Source organism: Lepidochelys kempii, chromosome 3, assembly GCF_965140265.1.
Source record: "Lepidochelys kempii isolate rLepKem1 chromosome 3, rLepKem1.hap2, whole genome shotgun sequence".
In the NCBI taxonomy this organism is placed as follows: Eukaryota; Metazoa; Chordata; order Testudines; family Cheloniidae; genus Lepidochelys; species Lepidochelys kempii.
The window spans coordinates 41,903,136-41,921,406 of NC_133258.1; the positions used below are offsets into that span (position 1 = coordinate 41,903,136).

The window sequence follows — 18,271 nt, forward strand, 5'->3', positions numbered from 1 at the left end:
TGGGTGTGGTGTTCTGTCCCATCTAGTGGCACCGAGACCACTTAGAGAGATAAAATGCAAAAAGAAAAGGAGTACTTGTGGCACCTTAGAGACTAACCAATTTATTTGAGCATAAGCTTTCGTGAGCTACAGCTCACTTCATCGGATGCATACTGTGGAAAGTGTAGATGATCTTTTTATACATACAAAGCATGAAAAAATGGGTGTTTACCACTACAAAAGATTTTCTCTCCCCCGACCCCACTCTCCTGCTAGTAATAGCTTATCTAAAGTGATCACTCTCCTTACAATGTGTATGATAATCAAGTTGGGCCATTTCCAACACAAATCCAGGTTTTCTTCCCCCCCCCCCATTTTTTCATGCTTTGTGTGTGTAAAAAGATCTTCTACACTTTCCACAGTATGCTTTCCACAGTACTCCTTTTCTTTTTGCGAATACAGACTAACACGGCTGTTACTCTGAAACCAGAGATAAAATGAGTCTGCTCTACAGCCTTAGCTAAGAGCCAGTTGGCTTTTAGCTCATGCAGTAGAGGCTTATGCACTAAGCTCCAGAGGTCCCTGATTTGCTCCTGCTTGCCGAGAACTGAGGTCTGTCAGTGTCACAGCAGCAGGACAGTGAGTTTGTGAATGTCAGTGGTGCCAAATGCTGGACATAGAGGCAGCTAGATACCTAAGTCCCTTTCTGAATCTATCCTTTAGCAGCATAAGTTTCAGTGAAAGTCACTGGGACTTAGGATACTCTATGCCTAAATCACTTTTGAAAATGAGACTTAGGCTCCTAAATCAGGTAGGTGCTACAATGCTGAGTGGATCAATGCTTAAATACCTTTAAAACTGTGAGCCTCAGTAGTTAAATCACAGCTGAAAATGGGATTTAGTACCTAGGTCACTTTAAAAGCACTTCTGCAAATTTTACCCAGTATCTGACATGACCTGTTATCACTCTTGATCTTATTCAAAATGCCAAGACCAAGTGTCCACCTAGTAATCTATCTTAATGGAAAATCCAAACTTGAGATTTAAAATATATATATGCAAGTAAGAAAAAATAAAAATTATAAGAATAGGTCACACAAGATGGAAATCTAAAATTAAATATTTAATTAGAACTTTGATTTTGCTTTCAAGATAGGTGTCATTGCACAGGCTATATTACAATCTTTTATAATATTTATTTGTTTTTGTCAAAAAAGAATACTGTGTATTTTAACAGGCCACTTTAATATGAATACATGTGTAATAGGATCAGAACTGAAAATTAGCTAGAGATGGTACATTTTACATTATTGGGAAAATTACGTTTTTTTCTTTTGTATTGTAAAAACATTTATTTTAACAAGTTACCTACATTAATCAAAAAAGTACAGCATATTTAATAATTTTACAAATTCTTCATAAAAAATATATCTCTGTACAAAAAGTTCTTTTGCACCTACTTCATGTCACAGCAGCATGTAGTGAAATGGCAGAATGGAATACTGGGAATGAAAATTAGATTGACTTGATCATAATGCCGACATTCTTCCCCAACCTCCCCCCAATCAGCCCCATCCCTTTATAACAGCTTTTTTTTTGTTTGTTTACAAAATATTTTACACAAGAAAAAAAATTATTGCAGCTAGCCTGGAGAAAGGCAAGATGTGTGATACAAGCAGCAGTTTTAAACAGCTTTGAAGCACATAACCTGTTTTGTTTTTGTTTTTAAATTATAGCATGTATTCTTTGCCCATTGTATGGGCCTGGTCAACCTTGGGGAAGAGTCTTCTGCAGGTACCTCGGAAAGCAGATTTCCTCACTGCCATTATTTGACTGCTCCACAACGTTGTCAGAGATTCAGTTTGATGAAGCACCATGTACAATTGCGCATACACACAACCCTCCATCACATAACTGCAGGAGTCAGAGCTAACCCGATCAGTGCAATGAACATATAATGACCTGACAAAGGATTAGCAGGATCAGGACTCTATAAAATGAAAAGCAAAATCATTTATTCTGATATCTCTGTTTTCTTTTATGAATCCCTCCTCCTTTTCCCATGATCCTCAATGTACATAGATCACTGGACAGGAGGACAGAAAGTTAGGACTAGACAGCATCAATACAGGCGACTTAGTTAGCATTTTACATCTCTTTTGAATTAGTCAAGTTTGGGATTTTTCCTGTCATTGCCACCACAAAACACCTCCCAAAACAGTAGTACAAATTTTCAAAAGCTGACAAAAATCTTAGGTTTATGAATCCACATATGGGATCTCAGTTTAGCCGCTAATGACCTGACCCATTAAGCTGTGGGACGCTCTCTCTTAACAAAATAAATGCCTGTGCAATGCAGCAGAAATGGGAGGAAATGGACACAGATTCTGATCTGATCATTTTTGGTCTTTTTGAGAAAATGTACAGATCTCTAGGATATGACACATAAATGTAAATTAATATGCAAAACCACCACCAACAAAAATGAAGAGGGAACTGTCTGAAAAGGATTACTTATTACATGATCTTGGTATTTTCTTACTGATGTGAAGAAAATAACTGCTGGAGGCCCTAGGATACTTGATAGTATTGCTGGTATTTGCCATCTAAAAGATGTAGCATTCTCTAAACTGATCAAGGATTACTTTTGAAACTTCTTCTGTGCTACAGCATTAGCTGAGAAATTATCAGTTGGATTAACAGTTCTTTTTGGTGTTATGTTGAATAGCCAGACTCTCCCCATATTGAATTCAGAAACATTTTTCATAATCGTCAATGATAAATTTGGATTTCAGAATTTAAAAATTGAGTTGTTTTGTACTTCAGTTCTAAAAAAAAAATCTAAGTTTTTGAGCTCAATGTCTTATTAAAATCAAATGATATTATTCCCTGCAATTTGACAATTTTCAAGGGATATTTCAATCTAATCACCAATATATTTGTTTCCTATTTTTGTTTCCAAAAAAATTACCAATAGTCCTAAACAAACATTAGCTACATTACTGCCAACAATTCATACTTACAAATCTCAAAATTTCTCTGTCAAACTGTATGAGTACAAAAGCAATAATCAATGTGTTTTTCAAAAAAAAAAAAAAAAAAAAAACAAAACCCAAAAAGAAACAGATAGCAAAGACAGCTGAATATTTTGCTTTTGTTCTGCGTAGAAAATTAATGATAGCTTGTTATAGACAATTTTCACTGGGTTTACCTATGCTACTGTAATGTGTTTTAGTTCAGTGTAACATCAGAAAATGATGTCATATCATAAGAAAAAATGGAAAAAATGCAAAAGGGAAGACTGTATTGTGAGCACAGGCTCACGGGCTTTATGAGCTATCTAAAATAAATTACTATTCACATTTGTACATGGCAAGCAGCAATAGCTGCTAACCCCCCTGCTGTTAAATTGTATGATACTGACAATAATGACTGATTTTGGAAGAAAATATTATTGGAAAGGAAGATTTACTAGAAATTGGGTCTTTCTGGCTGGAAGTCTCCAGTGATTTGTACTGATGTCTACAGAGAAATTCAGATAATGAAAAAGAATAAAAATACTCTCTCTTCCATCGCACAAGTTTTTTTTTAACCTTTTTTAAAGTATGGGGGTCATTCTCTACCACACTAAGTAAACTTACAATGGAATGTTTTGCTTGACCAAGAGTGAGTGAATGTTCATATACAATGGATTGTGTATATAAACCCTGTATGTTTTTTACCAGTATCTTACTCAGTCATTCATAACACACTAGTGCAAAAAATTGTGCATTAACATTTTGCAATACAACAGGTGACTGGGAAATTTGCAAACCGCCTTATGTATGAACATCTGAGATGTACCGTAGGTTGCTTTAATTGTAACAAGATTTCAATGGTAAAGCATTTGTAGGTGTGTGCAACCTTGAGGAAGGTTGTCTTTTCCTTCAAGAAAGCTTTTTTCTTCAAAATGTTCCTATTCTTGGGGATAATCTGTGGTGCTATCATTTGTCACAGTACCCAAAGGATTTATCCAAGTGCCCAGAAGATTGCATTGAAAGGCATCCAGCCACATACAAATATGAAAGTCTGAGGCATTAAATATAACAAATTGGCATGACTTGACAGTCTTCCTTAGAGTGTGCCTTGATCTGAAGCCGATACAGCCAAGCATTTTAATCCACCTTTAAGACGAAAAAAATATTCTTTTTCTGATCCCCAGAAGACTGTCACGTTTTACCAGAAAAATTTAGCTGCATGTATGCCAACAGAAGATGTTAAAGATTACAGCAGCAAAGCCAAGAGAAGAAGGGAAACTGGTATATGGCACCAAAGGAATTACTGCTTGTCCATCAGAGGTATGGCTATGAATCAGTCATATTGGGCACTGAAGGCTATACCACTGTACAAACTGTGTTTAGAGTCGTGTCAAACCTCACAGCCTTTGCCTCTGTGGGCTTTAAGTTTGTGTCATACATGGGATTTTCAAATGAAGCCTGTCCATTACTGTTTTCGTGACCAGCATATCCATTGTACTGTACTTTTGGTCTTGTTCTGAAAACAGGGAAAGAAAAAATACACATAATCAATAAACATTAAAAAGAAAAATTCATAACTACTACACGTTTTTGTAATTATTGCAGCCGATCCATACTAGTTTTGCAGCAATTCTTAACGGTGATAGAGGGAGCACACCTCACAAAACAGGAATTACGGGAACTATGTATAAAAAGTATTGAAGTATGACGAGAACAAAAATTTCTAGGAGTGAGCTGACACTAAAAGGAACAGAAACATGTAAGCCAAACATACTTATACATTTTCTCTAGCAAAATCTGTCAGTAGCATGATAACTTTATAGTCTGTTTTCAGTGCCAATAATGACAGCCAAAACAGAAGAGAGTTGGAATAGGAAAGGGATGAAAAATCATCAGTACCAGTACTTAATATTTTCTACTGACATCTTCATTTTAAGACTCGTACAACTGCCATAAGCAGAATGGGGGAGAAAAAACTTCTTATTCCTCTGCAGAATTTAAGCACTTAGTTCAACTTTAGTAAAATAAACATTTAGTACAATTATTCTAATAGTGTGATATTTTTACAGGATTTTAGTATCAGAATCACAGTAGCACATTTAATTAGCCAGTTTCCCTGGATCTCTGTGAAGCCAGAGGTTTTCATGTTTTTCCGTACCAACATCTTAGTCTGGGCAGCAAAACTGGGGAGGAAAGCGGATAATCCATATATAGCTTAGGAAAATTAATTAATAGAGCAGAGGATGGAGAAGGAGAGTATGGAGGGATGGAGAAGATTTCCGTTAAATTGATTGGAAAATATTAGATAAACATTTTCAGACTGGGCTCCAAAAGTAAGGCATCCCACTCTATATTTAGACATGTAAATAAGTGGCCTACTCCCAAATCTCTTTCACTTGAATTGCAATGCTGTCTGAATTGGGGAAGAAAAATCAATCAGGAATTCTATAATTTAGAGGTTTGGTTTTAATACATCTAAACTTATTTAAAAAAATATCTAAGAATGAAACTGTTGGCAAAGGCAGAATGGAACCATAAACTTTTTGTAAATGATTGAATTGTAGATAGTAATTAAGAGATCATCTACCCAGATTAGTTTTTGTTTTAAAGTTCTCCATTTATGCACACTGATAACCTGAAAATAATTCTGCAATTTGCAAAGTACTATTTTCTTTCCATTTAGAGACAGAAAAATGTGTTTGTCAATCTTTATTTGGGAGTTTTCCTAAATATAAGTATATTTTATCTCTTTCAATTTTTGTTTTGGTTAGTTGGTAAAGTGTGCATGTTGGGTTGAGGTCCTCAGTCCTGCTCTGGCCCCTTTATGCCAGGGAAAAGGGCTGCTACTGTGTAAAGGAACCCCAAAGCCCTGGTTCCAGCTGGAATAGACGTCTATTGGCACAGACATTTCGAAAACAGCCATACATCTACCCTCTGAAATCCCCCTCAAAAGCCTCGATGAGGGCATGGGGCTGGAGACCAGAAGAGTTTGCTGGGGACAGAACCACAGCACTTTCATTGTGGAGATTCTAGGCTATGCTGTGGCTCTTGGGGCAGCCCCAGAAGCTGGCTATAATTTAGACAGGCCCTTAGGACTATCTAAATTACACTGGCTCTCTCTCCAACCCCTCAGGCAGCCTAGCTTCCTTAAAGCTACCCTCCCCCTGGGCTGTGAGTTTAAAGCGACCTTCATTTCTCTCCCTCAGCAGTGCCTCTAGGATGCCTTTCTAAAATTAAGAATAGTGAGATGTCAATGGATATTCTTTTGTTTTCATATGGACCTGTGTGTCAATAATTAATTCCGAGGAGTCTGAAAGGGACACTGAAAAACTGTCTAAAAATCTTGGTTTACTGGCATAGCATATGTAGAAAATACAGAAAAGGGAAAATGGTCAGTCAAATATCAAGTTAACAAGTAACATCTTCACTCATTTATTTGTATTTGATAAAAACAGGCAGGTCTGCATAAACAATATACATACAGCTGTTCTCCTGAAAACCAAGTTTAAAGTCTCTCATTAAATGTTTGGACCAAGTAGAAAGCAAAAATCCCAATTTTTTAGCCTCCAGTGTTCACATAACACATCATAAACTTCCTTAAACTAGTCTCCAATAAGACCTTTTGGCTGTAAGTCTAGTACAGTTCTGCTGAATTTAGTTTAATGCTTAGATCCCCCTTCCTAACAATCGATTCATAGTCTGGCAGCTCTTGCCTTTCACTTTCCAGCTTCCAAGATGATCTCCTGTAGATTCCTTGACATCGTACAACAGATTTCCCCGTTGTGGAACTGGACATGACTAGGCCCTGGTCTACACTAGGAGCTGAGGTCAAATTTAGCAGCGTTAAATCGATTTAACCCTGCACCCGTCCACACAACGAAGCCCTTTTTTTTTTTTTTACTTAAAGGGCTCTTAAAATCGATTTCCATACTCCATACCCGACAAGGGGATTAGCGCTTAAATCGGCCTTGCTGGGTTGAATTTGGGGTACTGTGGACACAATTCGACGGTATTGGCCTCCGGGAGCTATCCCAGAGCGCTCCATTGTGACCGCTCTGGACAGCACTCTCAACTCAGATGCACTGGCCAGGTAGACAAGAAAAGGCCCGCAAACTTTTGAATTTCAATTTCCTGTTTGGCCACCGTGGCAAGCTGCAGGTGACCATGCAGAGCTCATCAGCAGAGGTGACCATGATGGAGTCCCAGAATCGCAAAAGAGCTCCAGCATGGACCGAACGGGAGGTACGGGATCTGATCGCTTTATGGGGAGAGGAATCCGTGCTATCAGCACTCCATTCCAGTTTTCAAAATGCCAAAACATTTGTCAAAATCTCCCAGGGCATGAAGGACAGAGGCCATAACAGGGACTCGAAGCAGTGCCGCATGAAACTTAAGGAGCTGAGGCAAGCCTACCAGAAAACCAGAGAGGCGAATGGCCGCTCCGGGTCCAAGCCCCAAACATGCCGCTTCTATGATGAGCTACATGCCATTTTAGGGGGTTCAGCCACCACTACCCCAGCCGTGTTGTTTGACTCCTTCAATGGAGATGGAGGCAACACGGAAGCAGGTTTTGGGGACGAAGAAGATGATGATGATGAGGAGGTTGTAGATAGCTCACAGCAAGCAAGCTGAGAAACCAGTTTTCCCGACAGCCAAGAACAGTTTCTCACCCTGGACGTAGAGCCAGTACCCCCTGAACCCACCCAAGGCTGCCTCCCGGACCCACCAGGCAGAGAAGGGACCTCTGGTGAGTGTACCTTTTAAAATATTATACATGGTTTAAAAGCAAGCATGTTTAATGATTAATTTGCCCTGGCATTCGTGGCTCTCCTGGATATACTCCCAAAGCCTTTGCAAAAGGTTTCTGGGGAGGGCAGCCTTATTGAGTCCTCCATGGTAGGACATTTTACCACACCAGCCAGTAGCACATACTCGGGAATAATTGTAGAACAAAGCATTGCAGTGTATGTTTGCTGGCGTTCAAACAACATCCGTTCTTTATCTCTCTGTGTTATCCTCAGGAGAGTGATATCATTCATGGTCACCTGGTTGAAATAGGGTGCTTTTCTTAAGGAGACAGTCAGATTTGCCTGTTCCTACTGGGCTGTTTGCCTGTGGCTGAACAGAAATGTTCCCCGCCGTTAGCCACGGGGAGGAGGGGCTAGCCACGCGCTGGGGGGAGGCAAAATGCGACCTTGTAACGAAAGCACATGTGCTATGTATGTAATGTTAACAGCAAGGTTTACCATGTACCCATTGAAAGAGTGTACCCACTGTTCTATAAAATGTGTTTTTTTAAATACCACTGTCCCTTTTTTTTCCCTCCACCAGCTGTATGTGTTTCAAGGATCACAGGATCTTCTCCTTCCCAGAGGCTAGTGAAGATTAGAAGGCGAAAAAAAATGCACTCGTGATGAAATGTTCTCTGAGCTCATGCTGTCCTCCCACACTGACAGAGCACAGACAAATGTGTGGAGGCAGACAATGTCAGAGTGCAGGAAAGCACAAAATGACCAGGAGGAGAGGTGACGGGCTGAAAAGAGGGCTGAAGCTCAAAGGTGGCGGCAGCGTGATGAGAGGAGGCAGGATTCACTGCTGAGGCTGCTGGAGGATCAAACTAAAATGCTCCAGCGTACGGTTGAGCTGCAGGAAAGGCAGCTGGAGCACAGACCGCCGCTACAGCCCCTGTGTAACCAACCGCCCTCCTCCCCAAGTTCCATAGCCTCCTCACCCACATGCCCAAGAACACGGTGCGGGGCACTCCGGCCACTACACCACAGAGGATTGCCCAAGCAGCAGAAGGCTGGCATTCAATAAGTTTTAAAATTGTACATTTTTAAAGTGCTGTGTGGCCTTCTCCTTCCCTCCTCCACCACCCCTCCTGGGCTACCTTGGTAGTTATTCCCCTATTTGTGTGATGAATAAATAAAGAATGCATGAATGTGAAGCAACAATGACTTTATTGCCTCTGCAAGTGGTGATCAAAGGGAGGTGGGGAGGGAGTTAGCTTACAGGGAAGTAGAGTGAACCAAGGGGCAGGGGGTTTCATCAAGGAGAAACAAACGGAACTTTCACACCGTAGCCTGTCCAGTCATGAAACTGGCTTTCAAAGCTTCTCTGATGCGCACCGCGCCCTCCTGTGCTCTTCTAACCGCCCTGGTGTCTGACTGTGTGAAACCAGCAGCCAAGCGATTTGCCTCAACCTCCCACCCCGCCATAAACGTCTCCCCCTTACTCTCACAGATATTGTGGAGCGCACAGCAAGCAGTAATAACAGTGGGAATATTGGTTTCGCTGAGGTCTAACTGAGTCAGTAAACTGCGCCAGCGTGCTTTTAAACATCCAAATGCACGTTCTACCACCATTCTGCACTTGCTCAGCCTGTAGTTGAACAGCTCCTGACTACTGTCCAGGCTGCCTGTGTATGGCTTCATGAGCCATGGCATTAAGGGGTAGGCTGGGTCTCCAAGGATAACTATAGGCATTTCAACATCCCCAAAGGTTATTTTCTGGTCTGGGAATAAAGTCCCTTCCTGCAGCTTTTGAAACAGACGAGAGTTCCTGAAGATGCGAGTGTCATGTACCTTTCCCAGCCATCCCACGTTGATGTTGGTGAAACGTCCCTTGTGATCCACCAGTGCTTGCAGCACTATTGAAAAATACCCCTTGCGGTTTATGTACTCGGCAACTTGGTGCTCCGGTGCCAAGATAGGGATATGGGTTCCGTCTATGGCCCCACCACAGTTAGGGAATCCCATTGCAGCAAAGCCATCCACCATGACCTGCACATTTCCCAGGGTCACTACCCTTGATATCAGCAGATCTTTGATTGTTTTGGCTACTTGCATCATAGCAGCCCCCATAGTAGATTTGCCCACTCCAAATTGATTCCCGACTGACCGGTAGCTGTCTGGTGTTGCAAGCTTCCACAGGGATATTGCCACTTGCTTCTCAACTGTGAGGGCTGCTCTCATCTTGGTATTCTTGCGCTTCAGGGCAGGGGAAAGCAAGTCAAAAAGTTCCATGAAAGTGCCCTTATGCATGCGAAAGTTTTGCAGCGACTGGGAATCGTCCCAGACCTGCAACACTATGTGGTCCCACCAGTCTGTGCTTGTTTCCTGGGCCCAGAATCGGCATTCCACTGCATGAACCTGCCCCATTAGCACCATGATGCCCACACTGGCAGGGCCCATGCTTTGAGAGAAGTCTGTGTCCATGTCCTCATCACTCATGTCACCGCGCTGACATCGCCTACTCACCCGGTATCGCTTTGCCAGGTTCTGGTGCTGCACATACTGCTGGATAATGTGTGTGGTGTTTAATGTGCTCCTAATTGCCAAAGTGAGCTGAGCGGGCTCCATGCTTGAAAAAAGGCGCGGAACGATTGTCTGCCATTGCTCTGACGGAGTCGGGGCGACTGACATGGTTGGCTTACAGGGTTGGCTTACAGGAAATTAAAATCAACAAAAGGAGTAGCATTACATCAAGGAGTATTTCAGGCAGGACTTCACGGAGGGATGGAGGGAGCGGGTAGCAAATGAGTACAAAACAAATGTGGTCTATTTCTTGTTTTGATCCACTCCATCTATCTTTTACATCTTTGGCTGGCAGCAGATGGTGCAGAAGGACTGCAAGCCATGCACATCTCTTGGCTGCTCGGCAGAAGATGGTACAATAGGACTGCTAGCCATCCTCATGTCCTGCTTGCCCGGCAAACGATGGTACAATAGGACTGCTAGCCATCCATATTGCCTGCCTGCTCACCAAAAGATGGTAGACTAGGACTGCCTGCAGGACTAAAGAGAGTGACCTGGTCAAGTCACTCCTAAAGTAGTCCCTACACCCATGTCTGCCCAGGCGCTCCTGGCCGACGTGGCCAGGAGCACCTCGGACATGACGATGACAGCTACCAGTCCTATTGTACTGTCTGTTGCCACAAAGCAATGGGTTGCTGCTGCTGTGTAACAATGCAGTACCGTGTCTACCAGCACCCAGGAGACATACGGTGACAGTGAGCTGAGCGGGCTCCATGCTTGACGTGGTATGGCATCTGCACAGGTAACTCAGGAAAAAAGGAGCAAAACGATTGTCTGCCGTTGCTTTCACAGAGGCAGGGAGGGAAGCAGGACCTGATGACATGTACCCAGAACCACCCGCGACAATGTTTTTTGCCCCATCAGGCATTGGGATCTCAACCCAGAATTCCATTGGGCAGCGGAGACTGCGGGAACTGTGGGATAGCTACCCACAGTGCAACACTCTGGAAATCGACGCTAGCCTCAGTACTGTAGAAGCACTCTGCCGAGTTAATGCACTTAATGCACTTAGACATTTTGTGTGGGGACACACACAAACGACTATTTAAAAAAACGACTTCTATAAATTCGACCTAATTTCGTAGTGTAGACATACCCTAGGAATGAAGACTCTGAGGGCTGGTTAAGTTGGACAGCGCAATCTCTCCCAGAAGTAGATTCTTGACCGGAGATCTAAGTGTTCTCCTTGAACAGTCTTTTCAGTCAAATACACTGTTAAACTCCAGGATCTATAACATTTTCACTGGAGTCCACAACTCCAAATCCCTTAGCAATTTCTTCTTGCCATACCTTCTAATTCTGAGTTAGGGGGACAGCTGTGTTATGAAATTATGGAATAGGTCAGTGATGGACTTCACTATGCATTCTTGCCATCATGAAATATCATGATGAAAAGAAGAAGAATCAAAGAGCTCAGCAGATGGTGATAAAATAATAATAATAATAATAAATGTATGGTAAATACCATTTTGGAGATTTCAGAGTAACAGCCGTGTTAGTCTGTATTCGCAAAATGAAAAGGAGTACTTGTGGCACCTTAGAGACTAACCAATTTATTTGAGCATAAGCTTTCGTGAGCTACAGCTCACTTCATCGGATGCATCCAATGAAGTGAGCTGTAGCCCACAAAAGCTTATGCTCAGATAAATTGGTTAGTCTCTGTTAGGATATAGATATTCAGGCCTGTCTGTAAAGGCCTATACTCTAAGAATTTAGGTGTATTCTTATCACTTGGCTAATTATAGAGGTATAAAAGAAAGAATCAAAATCACTATCTGCTGGTGTAAGGGCCTTCTCTTACTGTGACAGTCTGAGGCCCTGTTCTTAGGCTAAGGCCTTTGGCTAAACAGCAGAGGCAGCCATAAGCTGGGAAGCGAACGGTCACATCCTCACATTCCAAACTAGTCATATTGAAATAAGGTGCTATTGGACTGTTAGGCACTATCAGGACAGGATTGTATTCCTATCACCTCCAGAGAAAGGGAAGTGCCTAGAAAATGTAAAAGGAAACTTAGTTTGATAGCATCCTGTCTGGCAAGAACTCACTTATCAATAGCTGGGATGTGAAATCCTCACTTCTGTGTTGTCTTGTCATTGTAGTTCCCACTTTGCTATTGTTTGTCTGTATAATTTCTGTCTGGTTCTGTGATTGTTCCTGTCTGCTGTATAATTAATTTTGCTGGGTGTAAACTAATTAAGGTGGTGGGATATAATTGGTTACATAATCATGTTACAATATGTTAGGATTGGTTAGTTAAATTTTAGGAAAATGATTGGTTAAGGTATAGCTAAGCAGAACTCAAGTTTTACTATATAATCTGTAGTCAATGAGGAAGTGGGTGTGGGTGTGGGTGTGGGTGGGAGGGGGTGGGTATGTGTGGGGGGGAAATGGGAGCAGGAAATGGGCGTAAGAAAATTGGAATCATGTTTTGCTAAAGGGGGAAATGGGAACAGGGAATGGGAGTAAGGAAGATGGAATCATGTTTGGCTAAGGGTAGAAATGGGATCAGGGACACAGGTATAAGGCTCTGTGGTGTCAGAGCTGGGAAGGAGGATACTAAGGAAGGAAACTGGAATCATGCTTGCTGGAAGTTCACCCCAATAAACATCGAATTGTTTGCACCTTTGGACTTCGGGTATTGATGCTCTCTGTTCATGAGAGAAGGACCAGGGAAGTAAGTGGGTGAAGGAACAAGCCCCCTGTCATAAATATAAAGGAAAGGGTAAACCCCTTTGAAATCCCTCCTGGCCAGGGGAAAGCTCCTCTCACCTGTAAAGGGTTAAGAAGCTAAAGGTAACCTCACTGGCACCTGACCAAAATGACCAATGAGGAGACAAGATACTTTCAAAAGCTGGGAGGAGGGAGAGAAACAAAGGGTCTGTGTGTCTGTCTATATTCTGTCTTTGCCGGGGACAGACCAGGAATGGAGTCTTAGAACTTTTAGTTAGTAATCTAGCTAGGTACGTGTTAGATTATGATTTCTTTAAATGGCTGAGAAAAGAACTGTGCTGAATAGAATAACTATTTCTGTCTGTGTATCTTTTTTGTAACTTAAGGTTTTGCCTAGAGGGGTTCTCTATGTTTTGAATCTAATTACCCTGTAAGGTATCTACCATCCTGATTTTACAGGGGGGATTTCTTTATTTCTATTTACTTCTATTTTTATTAAAAGTCTTCTTGTAAGAAAACTGAATGCTTTTTCATTGTTCTCAGATCCAAGGGTTTGGGTCTGTGGTTACCTATGCAAATTGGTGAGGCTTTTTATCCAACATTTCCCAGGAAAGAGGGGGTGCAAGTGTTGGGAGGATTGTTCATTGTTCTTAAGATCCAAGGGTCTGGGTCTGTAGTCACCTAGGCAAATTGGTGAGGCTTTTTACCAAACCTTGTCCAGGAAGTGGGGTGCAAGGTTTTGGGAAGTATTTTGGGGGGAAAGATGCGTCCAAACAGCTCTTCCCCAGTAACCAGTATTAGTTTGGTGGTGGTAGTGGCCAGTCCAAGGACAACGGGTGTAATATTTTGTACCTTGGGGAAGTTTTGACCTAAGCTGGTAAAGATAAGCTTAGGAGGTTTTTCATGCAGGTCCCCACATCTGTACCCTAGAGTTCAGAGTGGGGGAGGAACCTTGACACCCCCTAACAGTCTCTAAGGTGCCACAAGTACTCCTTTTCATTTTGGAGACTGTTGGCTTGTAAACCAACTCTGTTTACAATATTTTACTCGCAGAAAGTAATACTGGTGAAGGCCAGAATGGTATTGCTGCTGGTCACAAAAAGATGTTCTGTTCCAGAAAGGTCTAATCCAATACTACCCAATTTGTACTAGCAAAATTGTATTAGATGCAAATATTCAGGTTTCTTAACCAAATTTCTGACAAAAAATGGATTTATGTTCACATTATCTACTCAACATGCATAATTTTCATATTAGCAGAAGCTATGCCAGTTCTAGAAGTGGTTTTCATAAGCTTACTCAGCAAGTACTGTAAGTAGTCTCATTATGGTCTGTTCCCTCATGGGATTTATGGATTTCCTAGCTTTTATAATTAATACTCATAAGCACTTTGAAAGCAGCATCATATATTATATTTAATAAAGTCCTAAAATGAATGCATAAATTATCTGACATGAGATTTCAATCTGATTCAGCCTAACGAACCAAGAAGGTTTATAGCTCTTTGCTCCTTAACACAGTGATTAATTTCTCTAAGAGTTCACCATTAAGAACTGCTCTGTATTGAACCCCTATGTGGGAGATTGCAGACATATTTGTTGTTTCAGAGTAGAGGAGATTATTAAAAAGCTTTACCATGAAATTCCCCAGTTAACAGAACATTTGCCCATTCAAATTAATACAAAAACCTAGTTAGGTTATTGAAAATATGACATTTGCAGTACCTGTGTTTGTAGAGGTAAAATGCAAACCCTGATAATATTAGGGCAAAGAATGGTACCAGGATGGCAGCTGCAACAGAACTGCTGTTTGTGCCATAATAGTGATTTGAATGATCTGCATCTGTGCTTAAAGGACCTGAAAATAAAGGAAACAGAAGAGGTAAAATCTCTAATTTTCCACCATACCTTATGTGAAAATTCTTCTTTTTTCTCCTGCAAGAAAAAATGAAGTGCATTATGCTGAAGTGTGTGGGGTGGAGGTGGGACTTGCATTTAAATTTGAAATAAGAGATTTCAAAATGTGTTACATTAAAGCATTTCTCATGAATAACTATCTATAGTGATTTGAAAGCAACCTTTATCAATCAAGTCAAGTAATTTTTGAAAGACTTAAAAATATTCATCATATGATATTATTTTACAAGATACTGCAATAATACACTTTCTGACTTTGTTAATAAAATTACATCATTCATAAAATACAGAAGATTATTATTTATATTACAGAAGTGCTCTAAAGCCCCCATCAGGATTATCTTGGTGGTTATATATATAGAAACACTCCAAAGAGTTTACAATCTAATTTGAAAAAAGTCATAACCAGTGAATATGGAAAACCCCAAAATAGGAGGAGGAAGGGAGAATACAGGCAATGGTAAGTTAGATATACGTACTACTCGATGGTACACATGAAAAAAATGGAAGGGACAATTATAAAACATATTAAGAAAATATTATATAATGATGACAGAATCATGATAATTTTACAGTCAGTTTAACAGTGAAAGAGAAAAGTGATCATAACTGAGGCTGAAAAAACACTTTCAGAGGCAAGCATTTTTTGGAACCCCAACTCCACCCCCTAAACTTTACAAACAAACAAACAAAATCTTTCTTCCTGAAGTTCTTTCTGTATTTGCAGTAGGGAAGTAGAGGGAAAGAGGGAAATCAGACAAGCTGCTTTGGTACAATGATATTTTTAAGAAATGTACATCTATTTTATTTATTACTACTATATGACATTTAGGGCTTAATTCAACTCCCAGTGAAGTCATGGAAAACCTCCCAGAAATCTATGGATCAGCTGGACTGGTGACTTGCCTCACCCCTTAGGTGAAAAATACTGGAATTACACATTTTTCAATATCTGAATCCTCCATCAAGTTCTGGCAATTTATAAGCTTCTGTAAAGATATGGTGAAGAGAAGACCATTTTCAAGATAATAAACTATTTACCATGGTTTGTATTAATCTGGGGTATCTTTATAGAAGTCACACTTCAGCATAGTGCTGCTATGTGCAAGTAAGAATTATTGGGCTTCAATGCACCAGTATTTACTGTATTTTGATTGCTGGGAGGAACATTTGTGTATTTCCACGGATATTTTATTAACATCTTGTACATGTATGCTGAGCCTTTAAAATGAAGTGTGTGTGTGTAATTATGACAATTATACAGCTATATAATGAGCTGTAAATGATCCTTTGGATCCACTTTGGTCTATGGTGCTCATCATCATCAATATCTCTGAGAGCATGCAAGCTAACTTGTTGATCTTATGTATTTGTCTATCTTTGATTCAATACATTGTCATTGTAAATTAAAGCTAGAATCTTAATTTTGGGGCTTTTGTTGAGTTAAGCTAGATCAAAATTATGTGATCATTAGCACATTTTTTACTGCTAGTCTAAAACAGATAAATCAATCCTGGAGTTTGACATTGTCACTTGTGTCAGAGCTCCAACCTTGTCCCCGTGGGTCCCGCGCTTCCAGGCAGTTTATGTTAGCTTAAGAGGCTCACTGCAACCGTCCATGTACCCCTTCTCTCTCTAGAGCCAGGGATACAGTCTACTGAGCCTTTTTCATCATAAGCCAGCAATTGAGGTTGGTGAGAGAATTCCCACAGTCTCTGTTGCTCCTACGGCCTCATGCCAAAACAGTTTAGCCTCCTATCCTGACAAGGGCCTGTTTTCCCTTCCCAGGAGGTGTTTCTGTAGTGGTGGGCTGGGGGGAACCCAGGCCCGCCCTCTACTCCGGGTTCCAGCCCAGGGACCCTAATGGTAGCAGCTGTTGGCAGCCAACCTTTTACTGCCAGAGTTGCTACATTTCCCTGGGCCAGTTCCCCACAGCTCTCCTGCTTCTCCGTTACCTTACCTTATGGCTCCCTTACCAATGACTTGAGGGTGTCTTCATTAACCAGCCCTTCAGCCACACTTCCTCTCCCTGGCTCCTCTCTGCCTGACTGGAGTGAGCCCTTTTATATTATCAGAGGGGCCTTAACTAGAGTCAGGTGGTCACATTAGCTTAATGGCCTCACCTGACTCTTTGCAGGTTAATTGGAGTCAGGTGTTCTCATTAGCCTAGAGCAGCCCCTGCTCTGGTCAGCCAGGAAACAGAAAACTGTTCATCCAGTGGCCAGTATATCTGCCTTCTGCTACTCTGCTGTTTACCAGAGTTGGAGACCTTCTGGACTACGACCGGGGAGACTGGATGGATCCCCTGACGCTCACTCAGCGCATGGAGCTCTCCAGACCTCGTACTCCCCTGAGCGTACTTCAGGAGGCAAGGGCTGCTTTGCCACCCGCTGCTCGGATTTACCTTGACCGGGTCCTAAGAGAAGGCGCGCCCCGCCCACCCTCCACCCCAGGCCCTCTGGACCTTTTCATCGGGACCCTGCCCCGTGGACCCAACTGACCCTCCCGCCCCTTCACCGTGAGCGGGCTAAGCGAGCTGCAGCCGGTTCGGTTCCAGACCGTGCCAAGGAAACATCTCTACACGCTTGTGCTCCACACCCTTCACATCCTCACCCTCACATCCCACCCTGACACAAAGTGGCGGGACCTCCTGTCACTTCTGGAGGGTGAGGAGCCCCGGTAGGCCAGCCTATATTCCACCTTAGTCCCGAGGCCCGCCGGGGATATAAGTTGGTGGCTCCTTCACGGGGCCGTGAGCACGAGCGTGTACTTGGCGCGGTTCACCCCAATCCCGGACACCCGCCCCTTTTGCGGCATGAGGGAAACTCTGGCGCACGTCTACCTGGAGTGCGCCAGGCTGCAGCCTCTATTCCGGCTCCTCACGAATATTTTGTTAAACTTTTGGTTGCACTTTTCCCCTCACCTCCTTATCTATGCACTCCCTGTCCGTGGCCCCACTAAGTCACGGGACCTCCTGGTCAACCTCCTCCTGGCCCTGGCTAAAGTGGCCTCCTCACCTCAACCAGGGTGAGGAGGTTGGCCGATGGAGTCTCCTGTGATTGTGGGGCCTATTTCCGATCCTCCATCCGTTCACGCCTCTGGGCAGAGTTCCTCTGGGCGGTATCCACTGACTCCCTGGACGCCTTTGAGGAGCAGTGGACGCTGTCTGGGGTTCTCTGCTCGGTATCCCCATCAGGTTCCCTTCGTTTGACCCTTTGACCGCACTCCTGTCCCTGTTGTTCATTAATTGTCCCCCGTAATTATTTGGTTCTCCAGGACCTGTGGACCCCCCCCACCTTAGGCTGGAGGGGGATCCTTTAGCAGTGGGCGGGCTTTGCCTGCCCACTTCCTGGATCCCAATAAGGCTACTCT

At 42.3% G+C, this 18,271-nt stretch overlaps 1 protein-coding gene across 2 annotated transcripts in view; it reads right to left on the reverse strand.

The window, feature by feature from the left end:
- Nucleotides 1-1,129: 1,129 nt before the first annotated feature.
- Nucleotides 1,130-18,271, reverse strand: part of CSMD1 (CUB and Sushi multiple domains 1) — a 2,000,616-nt gene continuing 1,983,474 nt past the window's right edge. For both annotated transcript variants that reach the window (XM_073336216.1, XM_073336215.1), the window contains 2 exons: nucleotides 14,708-14,840; nucleotides 1,130-4,512 (listed from right to left, as the gene is read on the reverse strand). In XM_073336216.1, coding sequence (XP_073192317.1) covers nucleotides 4,353-4,512; nucleotides 14,708-14,840 — 293 coding nt within the window. In that variant the 3' untranslated portion in view covers nucleotides 1,130-4,352. The remainder of the gene's footprint in view (nucleotides 4,513-14,707; nucleotides 14,841-18,271) is intronic.